Raw genomic sequence first — 14162 nt, forward strand, 5'->3', positions numbered from 1 at the left:
GGTTTTTAAGACTCGAAGAGGAGTATTGTTATTAATCATGTTTTTCAATATCGACCGTCAGACTCAACGGCTATTATCCGCTTTTTTAATCCGAAATATTTTGATTGTATTGGTGCTCTGTCTTTTAAAGATCTGTTCACATATTTTTTGGGCTTTTCACGTCAGTGAGAAGTCAAATTAAGTGGTGATTTTAATCACGCTGGAGTCGTAAAAGAAGCGAAAAAGCGAGTTGGTTCGAAGCGTGATTTTTATTAAATAGCGCCGTCATCCTCTCAGCGGCTGTTATTTATGCGCTCTCCTTTTTACAGATCAAAGAATTTGAAGTGTATTGGGGCGTTGTCTTAAGATCTGCTCACGTATTTTCATGATTTTCGAAGTTAAATTGAGGTGATGATTTTGGTCACGCCTAAACAGGAAATGGAGTGAAAAAGGGGGTTTTGCGGCGTAAGTTTTTTTCACTATAATTTTGAAGTAGTGAGAAAACTGTTTGAAAAAAATTCGCTATCTTGCTTGTGGTTTTTTGTTCACATCCGACAATTAGACTTTGATATTTAATTGATCTTCAATGAGAAGCAATTAGTGTAAACGTGTGTCTTTTTTATGCAAATTTTTCGCTGGACCGTTTTGCGCTTTTCTTCTAGAATAATCTTTGACTTTTGAAGTGACTTTTCCACACACTTCTTAATTTTTGAGTGATTTCAATTGTTCTCTTTTCGAACTAAAGTTAAGTCCTCCTTCGAGGTCAGTAAAGCGGACTCAGGGGTAGGGGTTCGAATCCTACCTTCGGTTAGTGTTTTCGCACCCATAAAGAAAAATTTATTGAGGCTACAGCCCTTGAATTAAATTGCGCTGCCTTTCGTTCAAGAGCAATTTTTCAGACGTTAGTCGATTTTTGTTTTCAGTTTTTTTTAATTTTTGTGATCGAATGTTTTTCAGGATGGTTTTCGCAATCTCTTCATAATCGATACTATGTCTAATTTATTGTTTAGTCAGGAAAATTCTTGGCATTCTGAGTCAGGACATGTCCTGCTATGTTTTTTGTTCGCTTTACCTTTCGTTCACGTTTTTATTCTACATAAAACGTTTTGCATAAAAGCCACCTCTTTCACCTTTGATAGTCGCTTTAGTTTAGTTTTTAGTGAGCATTTTCGCAAGAGCTTGGGTACCCTTTCTCTAGTTTTTGCTAATTTTTATTTTTAAGTTATCGCTTAGATTTATCTTTTATATGTGCAGCCTGATTTGTGCTACCCTGCACGTTAGTTAATCTAAAGATTCTTGGGAGAAAAATAGCTTTGAAAACATAGGTATGCAGAGCTTGACCAATTTGCAAATGTTTTGTGATATTTTCAATTTTTCTGAGCCCCAGTTAATGAAACTTTTTTTAGCTCGGTGCTGCGTTTATGCGAAAATTTGAACATTGCCATTCTGGTTTTGAAGATACTGAAACCAAGAAACAGGTACAGTAGTTTTAAATTCAATTCTTTTGATTGACTTCGGGAAAAAATTGTTTAAATTTTTGATCACGTTTTTCGTTTTACATATTTCACGATTTTAACATTGCACTCCTGACTTACCTCCCTCACTGTTTCAACTGAATGAATTTTAAATGCTTGTCTCAAAAGAGCAAAATCATGGGTTCAAACGAAAAGAAATGGGATCAACCGATAAAGCCGGGTTATTGGGCATTAGGTTGTCAACGTTAAGAGCGATTGCTTGCTGACATAAGTTTTAAGCCTAATAGTTTTTGGTTTAGAAGGTGAAGTATAACTTTAGAATCTACACCAACTGAGAAAACTTAGAAAGAAATTATCCTTTTTTATTTTTTCTGTTTCAATCCCGATGTGCGTCAAACTGCGGCTAATTTCCGGCAATTTGCAGGCTGTTTCAAGGTACGTTTGAAGTGTTGTATGTAAAAATTTCTGGTTTTTGAAAGGTGTTTCACGTGCCGCAATTTGAGCTATTTTTGCAGTTCATTCTCCTTATTTTAACTTGTGGTTTCAAAAGGCCGTAAACATGTAAGAATGTTTTATATGCTTTATATGACTTACACTCTATTCGTTTTTTAAAACGATATTTTTAGCACGTTGTTGAAGTTTTTGTGTCCTGTTTATCAGCGTCACTCATGATCAATCTCATTGGCACGATAGTTTGGCCTAATAGAAGTTGTGTAGTATCTCGAATTGATATCTAAAGGTTTCTAGTACTTTGTCACAACTTGTTTTTAGAAAATATCAGTTATTTTTTTAGTGTCGTTAATATTTTTAATCATTTTTGTTGTTTTGTTAGTAAGTAGCATTAATGGTAGTTTTCATTTGCTAGAGAGCAATAATTAATCTAATTAGTTGTTTGAGTTCATTGTTAGTGCGTTTCATGACTGTGCAAATGGTTGCTTTGAAAAACAATTAGCGATTTTATCACTTTTTAAAATTTTTTCGAAAAAAATAGCAAGGTTTTAAATTTTTGCCTTTTTTATTGCTCGTTTAAGCACAGAATAAATTAAATTTATAACTTGAATTCAAGGCGACGGTGTTTCTGACTTTTAAACTATTTGTTTCATATTTGTTGATTTTCGAGTCCTGCCCTTTTTTGTTACTTTTCTAATGGTCCTGCCGCTTAGCCTCAAAATAACAGTCGGACTTACTGGCTGGCTTTCTAGTGCGGTCTAAATGTCGTGCATTTATATAGCTGTTGCATTCATTGCCTTAGATACCATTTGCTGTTGAAAGGTTTCTGATGAATTCTTGTATCGTGCCTTCTTTTTTCCCTTGCCCCCTTTTTGTTTTAATGCAAAAGCCAATTGTTGTTTACTCTTTTCAAATAGTATTTTATGCCGAGATCAAAGATTTGAGTGGTAGCGTTGTTTTTTTTTACTTTAAAGCCACTAATTTTTAAATGGGCTGACAAATTGTTGCTAGCTCTTGCCTTTTTTCATTTGTCTATTAATTAATCCCACAAGACCAATTCTGTCGTGTACTCCTTCTAAGGACGCGTATTGTCGATTTTTATATACAGTGATATCCTTACCGATTGTCTCTAGTTTTTAGTTAATTAAAAAAGCCTTATTATTTGGAAAATAAGTTTAATTTTTTCCACAGGCTCATGTGCTTTGTTGACTAAAATAGTTTGATGTTGCTGCGAAAAAGTCTGGTTGTCAGGTCATTAGTTAATTCTATTCTTTGGTTCGTTTTCAGGACTTGCCCTGCTATTTTTAAATTCGCCTAACTTTTTTACATAATTCAACAAGTTCAGTTTTGACATAACTTATCTCACTGTTTCAACTAAATGGAATTTAGATTTCATTCAACGCAGTTACACAAATACGTTCAAGGTCAGGAAACAAAATCAATAGAAACGGGATAGATCAAATGTCACTAGAACCCAATGTTTGAAAACAGTTCCTGAAGATGTCAAAGTTGCTTAGTGTATACTGCTGATTGGTTCTATTATTAAGCTTAAAGTCTTCCAGTTTCGAGGCTCAATTCATCATATTTACCAAATCTCATGAAACTGCGGATCACGTCAGAACACTTTTTAACACTTATAGAGAAATTGTGCGGTCGTCAATTTTTCTGGTGCATTGATTTAATTGAGCTGGATTTAAATTGCTCTCGAACGAAGTTTGAAGCAGTTATTTTAAACGAGTTGTTCTTTTTTAAATGCAAAATTTCGCCCATTTTTGCGCTTTTGTTCTCGAGCATTCTGTGCAATCTCGAGCGATTCCTTCACGCTTCCGTTCTTCGTTTTGGGTTACTTCAATTGCTCTCGTTCTGAAATGAATTTTTTTTGCTAATATCAAAGTGATTGTTAGCGGCTGAATAACAACGCCATTGTGACTTAGTGGTTAATATGTCTGACTGCTATTCAGGAGGTCGCGGGTTTGATTTCCTATCAGGTCTGAGTTTTTGCACCGTTCTTCCTTTTGGGTTACTTCAATTGCTCTCGTTCTGAAATGGAATTTTTTTTGCTAATATCAAAGTGATTGTTAGCGGTTGAATAACAACGCCATTGTGACTTAGTGGTTAATATGTCTGACTGCTATTCAGGAGGTCGGGGGTTTGATGTCCTATCAGGTCTGAGTTTTTGCACCGTTCTTCGTTTTGGGTTACTTCAATTGCTTTCGCTCTGAAATGAAATTTTTTGCTAATTTCAAAGTGATTGTTAGCGGTGAGTAACAACGCCATTGTGACTTAGTGGTTAATATGTCTGAATGCTATTCAGGAGGTCACGGGTTTGATTTCCTATCAGGTCTGAGTTTTTGCACCGTTCTTCGTTTTGGGTTACTTCAATTGCTCTCGTTCTGAAATGAAATTTTTTGCTAATATCAAAGTGATTGTTAGCGGTTGAGTAACAACGCCATTGTGACTTAGTGGTTAATATGTCTGACTGCTATTCGGGAGATCGCGGGTTTGAACTCCTATCAGGTCTGAGTTTTGGCACCAATAAATTTTTAAGCTACTTCCCTAAATTTAAATTGCCCACCGCCTGTCGTTCGAGAGCATTGCATTTCATCCGACGTTAGTCAGTTTGTTAATAGCCGCCCTCATCTATTCAGCCGGCTATTATAGCGCTCCTATTTTTTTACAATCCAAGAATTGGATTGTATTGGTGCTCTGTCTTTTTTTTTATTTTTGTAAGATGTTTTCACACCTTTTCATGACTTTCAAAACGGGATAAACAGGTAAAACTCCGGGCATCAAGTTTCATTAGAGGCCCTTAACCGCGTTCAGTAGTCCTTCAAGTGCTTAGAGTGTTGAAGCTACTGGGAAGACTGTAATTCAAGGTTAAAAGGTCATTTTAGGAGTTTTTGGGTCCAAAATGTTGCAAATTTTCGCATTTTTTCGTCGTTTTTCCAAATTTTTGTTAGACCAGTCTGAAATTGAGCTTTGTGAAGTTTGATAATGGTGTTTGGCATGAGTTTATTACGTTTTTTGGCCATTTTAAGAGCTAGATGTTTTGGTACGCCAAACATAAACACGCAAATTTTTCAAGGTTTTTAAAATTTTTTGTCATTTTTGAGGTGTTTCAGCCCCTGGTGTCAAGAAGCTTCCTCTTGGTTTTAATAGAGGTTATTGCATATTTTCTAGTGATAATGGAATGGTTTCCAACATTTTAACATCATAAGTTTTAGCAGTTTTTTGATAAAAGTTGCAATTTTCAAGATTTTGAAAATTTTTGTCAATTTTTAGGTTTTTCTAACCTCAAGGACGAAGGCATCTCCTCCAGGTTTTGGCAATACTTTAATTCATAGTTTTATTGGTAATGGGGAATTTGTTTCAATATTTTAATATTTCGAATTTAACGACTTTTCAAAAGAAAAATTGCAATTTTTTTTTTAAATTTCTGTAAATTTAGTATTTGTGGTATTTAGTATTTAATATTTAGGTAACCTCCTATGTGGTTTGCAAGTATGTTACTGCATAGTTTCTAGTGGCAATAGATTGGTTGTCAATTTTTTAATATCACAAATATGTGCAGGTTTTTTAAGTTAAACTTTTTAAAGTTTTTTTGAAAGTGTTTAGAAAATTTTTGAGTTTTTCCTGCACCAGGGGCACAGGAACCTCATCCAAAGTTTGATTATAAGCTACTGCATGGTTGCTAAAGGTAATGGATTGGTTATATTGATTGATATTGGTTAATCATTCCATTACCTCTAGCAACCATGCAGTAGCTTATAATCAAACTCTGGATTTCAGCAATATCTTGATGAAATTTAAAATTTTTCTAAATTTTCTGAAAAATATCATGTTACAAGTTTGTGGATCTTTATGAGCCAATGAAACTATTCAAGGCTTGCAATCGGTATAATGGATGGTCTCTGGAGACAATGAAAGGGTTCTGAAGATAATAATATTACAATTTTAGCAAGATTTTTAAAATTTTTGATTGTTTTTAAATGTTTTGAATTCATTTCGTCATTCTCTGAGTTTAACGATCTGACTGACCCACGCAGCTTTTCTAAGTCTTTCAGATGGGTCACATGACAGAACTCCAGAGATAAATATTGGTTCCAGCCAGATTCAGAAAATTTCTAAGTTTTTTTTTCTCAGTTTTTTTGAAGCCGTTGTCATATCTCTCGAATTTATCTACTTTTAGTGGCAAAAATTCTCTTTCAAAGCTTGTGCGTAACCTAATGATCATTTTGAATTGTATCATTTATGGTCTTCAGGTTAAAAGCTTCAAGAGTTTTAGCAATGATTATTTTTTTTGTTTAGTTCGCTTGATTCTTTTAGGTTCTCAACTTTTGAGATTTTGTCTTTTTGGCTGGGATTGTTCAATTGATCTGCTGGTCAGGTTTATTAAGTCTGTTTTTCATTCAATTCTTCGGATTGTATTTCAGGACTTGTCCTGCTATGTTTTTTTACTTCGTCGAATAAAAAAATGTTTCGCTTTACCTCATTTTGCCGCCTTTTCAACATTTTGCGTGAAATCTTTTTGACTTCTCTAGGCTAGTTTCTCTCTTCTCTCATTCTGCTAAAAGTGATTTTGAACATCAGTTGCGCAGCAAAGCAATTCAAAATGAACAGGGTCAGTATAAAAAATTGAAGTCAGAAGTAGAAACGGGATAAACCCATAAAGCCCAATTTTAGATGCCCGCTATTTGAACGTCGTTCCTATAAGTCTTATTTACCATCTCTAATGCTTATTGTTATTGATAGGAGCCCCTGTAGCCTCTCTCTAAGAAACAGAAGTATGTTCAACTACGAAATGCCTTCAAAATAAATCGGACTTAAAAAAATGTTTTTGTACAAAAATCTTTTTTTTTCAATATCTTCTGTTATTTCAATCCCAATCATGCTTATTGGAATCAACGGCGGCTATTTTCCGGCAATCTGCCGGGTATGTTTTTATTTTTTGTATCATCCTCATATTCTTACAATTTAGGGGCCAGATTGACATTTATCACGTCTAATGAAACTGCGGACCGCATTTGAGCTCTTTTTATGACTTTATAATTGTTCTCATCCCCACGTAAGACAGTGTTTTGAGCGGCGCTATTTGCGGGTTATGTTTTTAGCTGAAGCAACTTTGTTCATGACTTTTGACTTTTTCTCAAACATTTCTCAGAACTTTGACTTTTTCTCAAACATTTGACCTCTGTTGTCGAACAGTGGACTTTAATAGTGTAGCTTTGAACATAGTAATTAGGAATTGCTGGTCATTCCGAGTCGTTTTCTTCTCAATAACAGTCCTATTTAAACTACCGATAACACCCAACCTAACTACCCCTTCACAGATGGACCTCCCCCGCCTACCTAAACCAACCGCCTTCCTCACTGGGGGGTTCAGGTAGGGGGTGGGGTAAGTTAGGCGTGGCATAGGCGCGAACCCGAATTTTTTTCTGGTTTCAAAGTAATTGGTTTTTCTTTTTCAAAATCGGTGATATAGGGTTAATTTAGACCAACCCGCCCCACCTCCCCGCAGGTACCCCCACCTACTCTCTCCCCCAACGCCACCTCACCCTTCCGTTCACTACCCACACCCAGCGACGTACCTACCTTCGCTCGCAGACCGCTGAACTAAAGATTGAGTTACCATTTTGAAACTTTCTCAAATTTTTTAAGCAGTTACTTTGTTTTCTATCGGTGATATTTCTGATTAAGGTGACATGAAGAGATTGTTTACCGACTCCTCGGGCCGTTTCCCGTCTTCCATCGGCCATTTTTTAGCTGAAGCAACTTTTTTCATGGCTTGAATCCATTTATTTTAGAAAATCTACTTCTGTTTTAGAACGTTGAATTCGACTTTGAACAGTGGACATTAACACTAGCTTAGTTTCTTTTATATAGTAATTAGCAACTGCTGGTATTATTCAAAACCGACGGGTAATTTTGAAAAAGTTTTCCTTCTGCAGCAGTCCCTTGTCACAGCTTGTCGTACCCCTGAAGACCAAAGTTATAGGTCTGCACTTTTTAAACACCTAGTTTTATTACAAATTGTTGTTTTTTTTGCTATTTCTAATCTAGGTAAGCTAATTTTTAACTGAGAACTGAGTTGGTTCCGGTAAGTTTGTTGATGACTTGAACTTGACTTTTGTGTTTTCGAACATTGACATCTGTTTAATTGCTCTCGAGCGCAGTTTGTGGCAATTATATTAGTCCTGTCGGTCTTTTATATGCTATTTTTTGCTTGACCGGTTTTTGTCTGACCAATTTTACTTTTCGTCCTCAAAATGGGATAAACAGATAGCGCTCAGTGGGCATTAAGTGCTCTTAGAGCTTTTCAGCTCACTAGTCTCCTAGTATGCGATTCACAGAAACTGTTTTGGAGATTTATTCTTATGGTGTGAAGGGCGGTTCTTGGAGGTTGAAACCCCAACCCCCCCCCCCCCCTGGCACATCAGCCCCCCCCCCCCCCCCCCCCGATCGTCACCCCTGCACATTGTTCAGCCCATAAGGGCCCGTGCAACCAAAAAAAAACCCTCACACTGTTGCCCCACCCCAATCAGCTCCCCCCCCCCCCGCTGCTATCACCTCACGCCTCTTCAATTAAAGTTAGCCTCACTAAACCGTGGCTAGCTACTGACGAAGCAAACCGTTTGCCGGTCGTTTGAGAGCCATTCGCCCGACGTTAGTCGGTTATGTTTAGAGCGTTGACTTTTAGAAGTTCACTTCCCATAAGTCCTTCCTCTCTGTTCAAACTAATCAGACACCCCACCTACCTACACCCTCCACCAGCAAACAACAGTTCCAGTCCACCTACCTACCTACTACCGCCAACCTACCCCCCTCCCCACCCCTGCTATGTTTTCCAATTCGCCTGGCCTTTTGTGTTTTATAAGTCAGCCACCAAACGCCTCTCCCCCTTCGAGCTCCCGCGCCCCTAAACTTAATATTTTTCAAAACATTCCCTATATTTTTCTCAGACAATCGACAGCTGAACGTATTTTTGGTTGTATTTTATGATGAATTTCAGTTTAGAACTGCTCCAAAATTAAATATAACACGCTCTAATAGGTTAACATCATTTGAATTCCCTTAGTGAAGTAATAGTCCCCCGCGCGCCTCCGATTGTCGTTTGGCCGAAATTTGTCCGACGTCAATTGTTTACGTTTTAGTGTATATATGAAATGGTCTTTTTGCGGCTATCAGTTTCGGGCGGCAAAAATTGAAGTTAATTGTTTGTTTGTTCGTTTTCAGGCAGTGGGCAAGGCTATCGCGTAATGATATGATGAATGATTGAGAGCAGTGGAGATAGGTCACGTGCTGCCTTAATCCCCCTTCTAACTACCTTCTACCTACTTGGGTGTCACTTCTTTCTCTCCTTCTCTTCTATTCCCAAAATATCAGACAAAAACTTTCTTTTTTACTTTGTCTAACCTCTCAAAATGTTCGACTGTGACAGAGCAATTAACTACTTGGCGCACAGTATAATGAAAACTGCTTTCAATTCCTCTGACTAACCGATCGTTACAAATTCCAGTTTAATCAGAAATCCTCAATTAAATTGTTTTATTTGAATTGCACTACGAGTAGTTAGCTTTCATTAATGTTGGTCTTATCTTTATATGTTTGTCAACTTAAAGCTTTAAATTGATTCGTTTTGTGTTTCAATTTTGCCAAATGGCATTAGAAGCAAGTAGGCGATTTGTGGTTTGAACACGACCGGGCTTTAAGTTGACCTGTGTTCAGGTGAAAAGTTAAGTTTGAATTGTTTCATGTTAGCTCTTCTTTGGGTGTTGCGTTCTACTTCGGGCTTTTTCTGGGATAACTTCTGTTACCGCGTTAGGGCTATGACAACCTTAGAACCTCTAGGATTCAATTAAATATACAAATAGATGCAACTAGATCAAAAACTAGCTTTCGGTTTTCTTTACTAATTAGATTCGGATTTGTTTGGGGCGCAACATTACGATTTGAAAGTAGATAAGATTTGAAAGTTCAATAACATTTTGAAATAGTAGGACCCGCACCCTATTATTCGATAAATACACAAAGGCTTCCATGTAATTCCAAACTTGGCAGTGTTGTATTTTCCTGATGGAATTTTGTCTTAGACTTACTTGAGCTAGTAGTTGGTAATTTGATGCGTTTATAGATATGCTCTTTTAGTCCTGCTGTGCCGTGTCAATAATTTAGAATGTTTCTGGTTTAGCTGAAGTTGCAATGTAGTTAGATATCCATCGGTTAGAGGCAAGTTAATATTGTTTTTAAGTTATTAAATATATTTGATTGAACGAATCTCTATTAAGAACAGTTCTGAAATTAGCCCTAAATAATTCCCCTTGCCTCTAGACGTGGATAGACAACTGGTTGGCAGCTTAGTTAGAAAGTGAAGTAATGGGAAAGTAGATATGCAGTTGATATGGGTGGGTTTCCTCTTAAGGTAGACATCATAAAGCGAATTTTAGATCTCATTCATTTTATGCAGCATTAACATTTTGGACAAAGTGTGGCGTGTAAAGTTTTTCACAAATTGTTAGATTTTCTAGGATTACAATCCTGCAAGAATTCAGGTACTTGATTGAAACTGCGCCTAATTTAGAAAAATAGTGTCAAAATTGAGAGTTCGCTGTATGGTAACTAAGGTGCGTGAGCACGACAGAATTTTATCAGAGCTGTGTAAAAATTTACGGTTTTTTATTGGATGAATTTTCTCAATAGAATTGTAATATATGGTACTACTACTTGTTGTTTGTCCTATCGATGCTTATTTATTAGATGCTTTATTATTTGGATCCTAGCATGTAAATAAAATAAAATTTAAATTCCAATATTTTTCGGATGTTTTCCATTGAATTCGGATAAGGCCCGTACCACCAGCTAAATATCAAAACGAGAAAGACTTGCGGAGAACTTCAATAATTTAAGGCAGTTGTAACTGCAACGTGTGAAATGCTCTCAAATAATCATTGGGGCGTTCGTTACATTCAGGTCCTGTTAGTCTTTTCACTGCAATTATTTACTTGATCACTTGGACCTATTTGACTTTTCGAGGGGCTATGAAGCTTCAGTTCTATTTTTCTGCGTGATATAAATTGCTTTTGTCCAGAAATTAAGTCTGTTGCTCAAACAAAAGCGATTGTAAGATGGGAAATAACAAGGGCTTGATAGCCTAGTGAATATCGCTTCAGTCGAGAACGCAGGAGTTAAGGTTCGAATCCCTCCCTAGTAGGGATTTGCCTAGGCTAAAGCCCCCTCCGAATTAAATTCCCTGGCTTGTCTTTCGAGGGCAATTGGTGCGACGTTTGTAGGTTTATTAATAGCCGCACAGCAATAGTTGGGGTTATTATTGGCCTTCTCTTGGTTTTTTACGACTCGAAGAGGAGTATTGGTTTTCTTAAGGTTTTTTTTACCGGAAGTACTATTCGTTCAGACACTGTTTCGACGTAAACGAGAAAGTGAGTAAAATTGCCGTGTGAACTAATTTTTTCTGAGCGAGAGAAGTTTTTTGATCATGCGCTGCATTAAGTGAATGACTTTGACTTTGAAAAGTTGTTTTTGACTGAGTGGCATATATAGCTAACCGTTTTTAGCCGTTTTTCGTCTAAGTTACCCAATTTTCTCTTGTAATTTGGTGTTTTGTAGAAATAATCTTTATTCGATGCTATATTGAAATGTTAACCTCGGAAATTGATGCCACAGTGTTTTCAGAGCCTGAAAATGCGTTTCAATTTCAAAAATTGGCACATGTTTCTTGATTTTTTAGTTAATTTTTGGCTTTTTTTTGTATTAATTTCTCCATTTTTGGATATTTTAACCGTCTTTTTTGTCAAAAATCAGTTCATATTGCAATTTCCTTTTGATAATTCGTATACACAACACCTCTTTCTACCTCGATTTTATTTTGTTTTATAAAATTGTACATATGCTAATCCGATTTTGGTAGTTTTCTACGGTTTTTGTCAGTTTTTTTGTATTTTGGTTTTAATTACTGGAAATAGTCATTTTGTGCAACATGACGGACTTTAACTTTGTTTCAATAAAAATTCAATCATTTTTCGGCGTTAATATTTTGAAAAAGATTTAAAATTTTTTCAAAAATGCAGTCTTAAAATTTTTTGACCAATGTTTTTGCAAAATGTTTCAATGTTTCGTATGTTTGAATTCTTCTTTTTCCTAGTTTTTGTTCTCTTAAAGAGGATAGATCTTTGTATCGGATGACTAGTTATCTTTTCTATGTCTCGAATGCTGAACAAGGAAATGTATTCGTTTTTCTTGATTTTTTAAATTTGATTTTGAACTTTCAAAAATCAAGAATGTCTTTTTGTTACGGTGTGCCTTACATTGTGTCCAAATTCTTCACATTTTAGGTAGTATCAGTCTAGCTTTGTCCTGGCACCTGCATTTATATTCGGTCTATTGATTTTTTTAGTTGTTGAGAATTTGAATGATTTCTGCTTTTTCTTAGATTTTTCGTCATTTCTTTGGTTTGCAATTGATTTCATTCAACATAAGGCAGTACTGAGAGTTTGCTAGCGAGCCTTTTCTAAAATTTCCAATTAATACTATTTATGAAAATTTCTTCTGGCCTTGGTTCTCATTTAAACGATTTTTTGCTTTTGGGTATTCTTGCGCTGCTTATGTCTTTTCAGTGATCACTTTAATTTTTGAGTTAAAATGAAACCATGTTGTCTAGCATATATACAACAAGGAATAAATATGTGTTGCTTTTTGTCTTAATTGCAGTGATTAGAAGTGTAATTATAGTGGTTTTCTGCTCCTTAAATTTGAGCATTATTTTTTGAAAAGATTTAACTTAGTTTCTAAGAATATTATCTGCCATTTGCTTACGCGATCTTCTTGAGGTTAGAACCTTTTGAGGGCAATTGATAGTTTTTTGAGGGCAATTGATAGCCCTGTCGGCTTTTTCAGCCTATCAGTATATTCACCATCTTAATTGTTTCGGAATTTTTTAACATTACCAAACGTTTTCAATATAAAATTTTGCTGCATTTTGTTTCTCTTGTTGACAATGGTTTAAGTTTTACCAGTGTTTAGTTCAGACCTGGGGATTTAATGAGTTAACGGTTTAATACAAAAGATAATGGCTTCCGTTGCAAGTACGGGTTTGTGTGTGAAGTTTTGACGCTTCGAGTCGCTTCCGGATTTCTTCCGGCTGTTTTTATTTCAAGATTTTTGTTACAATCATATGACGTCACAAACACTAAAAGTCCGATTTTTGTTCATTCGTTCACACAATTTCTAAATTCCGTTCGTGGCGTCATTTTTCATTTAGTGGGCCGAGTTTGTTGCTCATTCTTGTGATTAAGTTTTTGGTCACACTTGACTTACCTCTCAAAATTGACCTCCTCACTGAAATTGAATTTTCTTTACTTTAATTCAACGCAATAAGGTCAAGGTAATATGTGTGTCACCCTAATTGAAGGGTATTTAAGAGCGCCTAGTAGAAGGAGCAATAAGTTATATCGATTCACAATCAAATATAACATCTCGACATTTAATGAAATCTTTTTATTTTGTTTACTATCTTTTCGAGTCTGCAGATCTGCACAGCTTTTGCTACTACGTTCCTTCAAGCTGCCAGCTATGTTGTTTAATTGTTCAGAAACGCAGATTTAAGCTTTTTCAAGTTAGCGTGTAGTCAATTATTTGTTTTATCGATTGACTTTCAAGCCCTTGAATTGTGGAGCTTTGTGTGAGCAAAATTGTTCTCTCATTCACAATGTTAACCACCCGGGTTGAATTTTTCCGCCCAAAATGACGTAAAAGTGGGGCTGCAATGGAGGGATTTTTTAGGAAAAAGCAGCCTAAAACTCTTACACCTTTTTGGGCTGCATTGGGCTTCCAACGGGGGTAAAAATGGTGTAAGAGTGATAGGGTAAAAGACAAATTAACCCCCCACTCTTACATCTTTTTCCTCTGTCAAGGGGGGTAAAACGATGTAAGAGTTCGGGGGTAACGGAGAAAAACCCCCGAACTCTTACATCGTTTTACCCCCCTTGACAGACCGAAAAGATGTAAGAGTGGGGGGTTAATGTGTCTTTTACCCCCCCCCCCCCACTCTTACACCATTTTACCCCCCTCGGAAACCCAATGCAGCCCAAAAACACGTAAGAATTTTGAGCTGCATTTTCTTAAAAAATCCGCTCATTGCAGCTCCACACTTACATCATTTTACCCCCCTTGGCAGCCCAACTCTTGCATCATTTTATCCCCCCCCCCCCCCCCCACCAATCTTACATTGTTTTAGCCCCCATACCT

General features: G+C 36.4%; 2 protein-coding genes across 2 annotated transcripts in view; both read left to right on the plus strand.

The window, feature by feature from the left end:
- The window catches only part of LOC142354115 (flotillin-2-like), a 33832-nt gene extending 24671 nt beyond the window's left edge, over positions 1-9161 (plus strand). The window contains exon 7 of the mRNA XM_075406384.1: positions 9138-9161. Within this exon, the coding sequence (XP_075262499.1) occupies positions 9138-9161 (24 nt within the window). The remainder of the gene's footprint in view (positions 1-9137) is intronic.
- LOC142354029 (contactin-4-like) overlaps positions 1-14162 on the plus strand; it is a 330197-nt gene that overhangs the window by 28400 nt on the left and 287635 nt on the right. The gene's annotated exons all lie outside the window — the stretch shown is intronic.

This window comes from Convolutriloba macropyga, chromosome 15 (genome assembly GCF_964194025.1).
Source record: "Convolutriloba macropyga chromosome 15, txConMacr16.3, whole genome shotgun sequence".
NCBI classification, from domain to species: Eukaryota; Metazoa; Xenacoelomorpha; order Acoela; family Convolutidae; genus Convolutriloba; species Convolutriloba macropyga.